Source organism: Hemicordylus capensis, chromosome 2 (genome assembly GCF_027244095.1).
Source record: "Hemicordylus capensis ecotype Gifberg chromosome 2, rHemCap1.1.pri, whole genome shotgun sequence".
NCBI classification, from domain to species: Eukaryota; Metazoa; Chordata; class Lepidosauria; order Squamata; family Cordylidae; genus Hemicordylus; species Hemicordylus capensis.
In genome coordinates, this window is record NC_069658.1 from 256,878,133 (window position 1) to 256,884,132 (window position 6,000).

General features: G+C 43.3%; 1 protein-coding gene across 6 annotated transcripts in view; it reads left to right on the top strand.

The window, feature by feature from the left end:
• Window positions 1-5,655, top strand: part of LOC128344975 (zinc finger protein RFP-like) — a 47,211-nt gene extending 41,556 nt beyond the window's left edge. For all 6 annotated transcript variants that reach the window (XM_053296157.1, XM_053296155.1, XM_053296154.1 and 3 more), the window contains 2 exons: window positions 1,468-1,500; window positions 3,744-5,655. In XM_053296157.1, the coding sequence (XP_053152132.1) occupies window positions 1,468-1,500; window positions 3,744-4,339 (629 nt within the window). In that variant the 3' untranslated portion in view covers window positions 4,340-5,655. The remainder of the gene's footprint in view (window positions 1-1,467; window positions 1,501-3,743) is intronic.
• Window positions 5,656-6,000: the final 345 nt, after the last annotated feature.

Sequence of the window (6,000 nt, forward strand, 5' to 3'; positions counted from 1 at the left end):
CAATTTAGGGTAGTGAAATTCAAGACAGATTGTGAGGAGCTCCAAAAGGATCTCTCCAAACGAGGAGTGGGTGACAAAATGGCAAATGCGGTTCTATGTGAGCAAGTGTAACGTGATGCATATTGGGGCAAAAAACCCCAGCTTCACATATACACTGATGGGGTCTGAGTTGTCAGTGACTGACCAAGAAAGAGATCTTGGGGTCGTGATGGACAGCTTGTTCAAAGTGTCGACTCAGTGTGTGGCAGCTGTGAAAAAGGCAAATTCCATGCTAGGGATTATTAGGAAGGGGCTTGATTGCTAATATTATAATGTCCTTATACAAATCTATGGTGTGGCTACATTTTGGAGTACTGTATACAGTTCTAGTCACCATATCTTGAGGACATTGTAGAACTGGAAAAAGTACAGAAGAGGGCAACCAAGATGGTCAGAACACCTTCCTTATGAGGCAAGGCTACAGCATCTGGGGCTTTTTAGTGGGGCGGGGGGAGGAGATGTTCAGAATTCTGCATCGAGTAGAGAGAGTGGACAGAGAAATTTTTCTCCCTCCTTCTCAACACTAGAACAAGGGAATTTTAGGAGTAACAAAACTCCTAATTTTTTTTACACAGCATGTAATTAATCTATGGAATTATCTACCCCCTTCTGCACCTTTTCCAATTCTACAATGTCCTTCTTAAGATACAGTGACCAGAACTGCACACAGTAATCCAAATGTGGCCGCACTATAGATTTGTATAGGGGCATTATAATATTGGTATTTTTATTGTCAATCCCCTTCCTAATGATTCCTAGCATGGAATTTGCCTTTTTCACAGCTGCCACACACTGAATTGACACTTTCAACAAGCTGTCCACCACGACCCCAAGATCTCTTTCCTAGTCAGTCACTGACAACTGAGACCCCATCTGTGTATCTGTGAAGTTGGGGTTTTTGCCCCAATATGCTTGTGGGCTTCTGTACATATTTTCACATCATTTCCAGCACTCAAATACTTGTTGATCTTAAAGAATTAGTTACAACAAGGAATGCTTTCCCCCCAACATAGTAGTTTTGCTAGATAGTTCTGTAGACACCAACTAGTAGGGAAAGTCACTCTAAACATTCAGTACCCAAAAATGTGTGGGTTTATGAAACACTAGAAAACTAAAATCTGTGGGAAACTTTTGAGTTAAAATGACCAGTGATGTTCTGTTGACTTCTAACAGCATTTATATCAAAGTACATGTTTCTGTTTTGGTCCTAGTATATTGATTGATGAATCAGTGCATGCCTTTAATGCTGTTTTGTGTATTAACATGGTCACACTGATTGGTCATTATGACTTTGGAATAAATATATTATCGCTAAACTAATGGCTTTGGAATGGGACATTAAATTTGCTCATTTCTAAGCATTCTGAAACAGACATGGCTATGTACATCAGCTTTAATCTGTTCCTCTTAACTCCTCTTCTTCCCCAGACACTGTGCTCTCTGGACCACAAGAAGAAAAAGGTAAACTTCAAGGGTTGGCAGCAAAAAAAAATTTAAAAAAAATTTTTAAATGACAAAACTGGGAGGAGAGGGGTCAGACGGCGGGGTGTGCCTAGCTTTAAGAGCAGGGGAGGGTGCACTTACCCCTCCCGCCAGTGTCCGTGGCCCACAAGATGCCACTGGAAGCCTATAAGCAGGAGTTGAGGGCATGCCCTCTCCCCAGCTGTTACTCCCCTGCAACTGGTACTCAGAGGCATCCTGCCTCTGAGGCTGGAGGTGGCCTTTAGCCCTCCAACTACAGTAGTAACCGATGATAGACCTCTCCTCTATGAAGTTATCCAGACCCTTCTTAAAGCCATACAGGTTGTTGGCTGTCACCACATCTTGTGGCAGAGAATTCCACAAGTGGATTATGCATTGTGTGAAAAAGTACTTCCGTTTGTTGGTCCTAGATTTCCCGGCAATCAGTTTCATGGGATGACCCCTGGTTCTGGTGTTATGTGAGAGGGAGAAGAATTTCTCTCCATCCACTTTCTCCACACCAGGCATGATTTTATAGACCTCTATCATGTCTCCCTGCTTGCCTCATGTACCTTGCAAGAATGTGCCAGTCTGCAATCTGTAGCTTTATGAGGATGCGGAGTATTGTGTTGGAGATTCTCAGTATTTTTACAAAACCACAGGCCCCAGGGTTTCTTGCAAGGAAGCCAAGCTTAATTAAATCAGTGCAATAACACTGCAGCTTTTAGGTGAGATTAGAGCAATCATTATTCCAGATGGTACCCTACTGCTATAGCTGGAAACAGAAGAAAAGTCAGTAAGGCTTCTTCCCATCCTGCCAAGTTGGACTGTGTGAAGTGTCATTTCTGGGTCTGCCCTGGGAGCCCCTGTTTGATTACTGAAAGGGGGTGGATCCCACCTTACCTCAGGTTGGAGCTTTGCCCTCTCCCTCAATCTCTTCAGTACTTATCCCAAGCTAGAGACCGGGCAGGCATCCATTATCATTGCTCTTGGCATACAGGGAGTACTGAAGCTGCTTCCACAGCTTGCCTTTTTTTTAAAAAACTCCCTGTCCCTCCATGTCCTTGAAAATGATGCAGATTTTATTGGGAATTGTAATCTTTTTCCAAAACTGCTGCAATAGCTGCAGCCCTAGAAAAGTATACAATTCCCAAAAAATCCTGTGTCAGTTCCCAGGATTGTAGGCAGGGGGAGAGTTGCTGGGCAACTAGCAAAAGTTGTTCAGAAGTGGCTTCTGAAGTTCTGATATTAATCAGGGGAAATCTATGGAGAATAGAGATTTGTTAGAACCTGCTATACACGTAGATACTTTGTGAAGGCCAGGAGTCATAACTGGGCCTTACAGAGGGCATAAGCTCACACGCATCCACACTCATAAAAATACCCTTTAGCCAAGCAGAGAAACCAGCTAAACACCCATGTGGGGTTTGTGTGTGCATTTATTCATTCCTGGGAGTTTAGGTACCACTTTCCACTCCAAAAGCGTCCAGAATGGCTCACAATAAATCAATACAACATTAATTAGAAATCCAGTTAAGCAAATATCTAACAAATATACAGATCACTAAAATAATCAGCAGAAAACAATAGCTAAAACAGCAGAAATAACTGTCTCTCCATTCAGCCATGAAACTCACTGGGTGACTTTAGGTCAGGCACTTGTCTCTCAGCCTAACATACTTCACAGGGTTGTTGTGAGGAGAAACATAACTATGTACACTGCTCTGGGCTCCTTGGGGAGTGGAATATACATGTAAAAATAAAATAAAAGCCTTGGTAAGTAACTAGTCTTAACTTGGCACCTGAATCATAGTAAACTTGGCACCCTTCAGAGTTGCGTTCTCTGGTTGCTCCTTGCCTGATCTCTGAGGTCAAAGGCACCTGAGAAGAGCCTCTAAATGGGCTGAATGAGACTGATGAGTAGAGCCAGCCCAAGGTATGCAAAGTACAGAACTAAACAGGTTGAATTCTTGTCCTGTAAAACTAATGAAGGCTGCTGAGTGGTCAGGGGAACCTTAAACAGTCCCAAACAGAGAATCAGCAAAGTCCAGTGACCGAACCAGCTGCAGCACTTGAGATTCAGCTTCTGAATGCTCTCCTACAAGGGCCATTTTTCCAGTGTTAGGGCTTCATATCTCATTAGTTACCCAGAGCTGAATAAATCTTAGATGTCTGTCACTGAGTGTCAAAACATCCCTCTGAGGCTGCCTTGCACACTCTGATCCTTTTCCTTCCTTTTGCAGCAAATTCGACTGATGTTGAAGACCGGACGGTTCCCACACTAGACCTGACAATTCCCACACTAGTCCTATCAACTGATCACCAAACACAACAGTATTATTGTTTTGATGAAGAGCCCAGCCAGTTGTGTTACTGGTCTTACATCCTGGGAGTTGAGAGAATAACCTCGGGGTGCCATTCCTGGATGGTGGAGGTGGGGGATGAAAAATTCTGGGCAGTGGGAGTGGCCAAAGAGCATTTAAGGGGGAAGCCCAAAATATGTTTGAGCCCTAAGGAAGGGATCTGGGCTATTGGGAAGTTACACATAAATAGCAAAGACTATGTCTTAGACATAGAGAATGACAAATACTATGCATTCACTTCTCCTGGAACATCTCTGGGTCCAAACCCCACGTCCACCAACTTCACCATTGCGGGCCATGAGGATATTTCCTATTTTTATCAGAGTGTGAAGCCAAGAAGGATCCGTGTGTCCCTGAACTATGAGGAAGGTTCTGTGACCTTTTTTGATCCTGACAAGCAGATCACCATCTTTAGTTTCAATGATGTCTCGTTCTCTGGGGAGAAACTCTGCTCCTGGCTCAGTGTGGGGAGGTGAGATGTGGATGCCATTCACAGCACAAACTAGATCTAAATCCCTATATTGACACGGCTGGTGGGGATTTAAAGCAGAGCATGCGTGAGCAGTAGGAGCAAGTTGAGTTCTCCTCTATCAATGCTTTTCTTCCCAAAATTGTTTCTCTCTAGACATTTTTCCTTGCTGTGGGTCCCTTCCAGTCATGGAGCCCCAGCAGGAAAAGGACAGCTGCAGAGAAGCACTTTCAGAAGAGCATGTGTGGGAAGGCAGGCTTCCCTAGCCATGATACCCACCCTCTTCATAGGGAATTGGCAGCAACCAGATTCTGACTTATAAGGCTGGTGCCATCACATCCAGTTTGCCTTCAGGGCATCCCTAAGTAACAGTGGTGTGCTGCATGAGGAAAAGTAGACCAAAAACAACTAGAACCATTAGTGCTCTCCCATGCCATCACCATTTTCATTTTGCAGCTATAACTATGATTTTCTGATTCTTGTCATGGATAAACTGCAACTTGAGCAGTGTCTCATTTCTTTCCTCCTGGAAAGACCAGGAGGTCTTTCAAACAAACAAAACCCAAACTCACTGAGCTTAGAAATGGGTTGGCACCATGTTAGTGTGGTTCTCCAGATGCTTTATTGCCAGTGCTGCCCACTTCAATTGATAAGATGCACTGGCCAAGAGTATAGGATGCACTTTTTTTTTTTTAAACTAACTCTGTTTTTAAATAGGCCAATGCCTGCTCAGCTCTCAAATACAGAGCTGAAAACAAAACTGCCCAGTTGGGTTATTATTGGGGTGGGGGAGGGACCCAAACTGGGGCTGTTGAAATAAGTGTCTGGGTATTCTTTTCTTCCATCAATAGGACAGGAGGAAGAGAATATCTCTCTAGGTAACAGGATCTGGGTAGATCTTGCTGTGCCATGATCTGCTTCTTTGACTCTCATTTTTTGGCATTTGGGGGGCAAATCTATTTTGCTTCTTTAAAAACAAATCTCATAGCCTCGTATTCTGCCTTGTGTTGTGACTGGAAATGTCAATCTAGGTTCTAATTCTGCACATGGGAGTTTACAGCAAGTCATAGATTCGCTGCGAGATACTGAAATATTATTCATCACAGACTCAGTAGCTGACCTTCAGCATATCACTTTCTTTCCGCTTCAGTGCTAACTGGGGAAAGCGAGGAATAGTGATTTGGTTTAAGAACTCTGCCATGGATTCACTGATTGGTTTTATGTTATCCCTCTGTCTTGGATGTATCCCAGCTGTAACATGGAATCTAATAGTCCTGTATAAAAGTGTGTTGCTATTTCTGCTTAAGAATTTTCTGACAAGGATTCACTGAATGTCTTGGCCTAGTCACTTACTTTGGAACCAAAGTGTTCCTTAACTGTAAAATGGGATGAATGTGGCTGTGGTAATATTTGAACTGAGGACAATTACTTTTATAGCTACCACAATCCACCAGTTTTACACTGCTGTGTTGCAATGAAGGAGATGCAGGTATTACACTTACAGAATTCTTATTCAGAAGCTATGTTGTATGAGTGTACAGATGTCTATGCTCATATATGCTTTTGTGTGAATGACTGTACCTGCATTTACCACCTGCCCCTGGTGGCGCAGTGGTAAAACTGCCGCCCTGTAACCAGAAGGTTACAAGTTTGATCCTGACCAAGGGG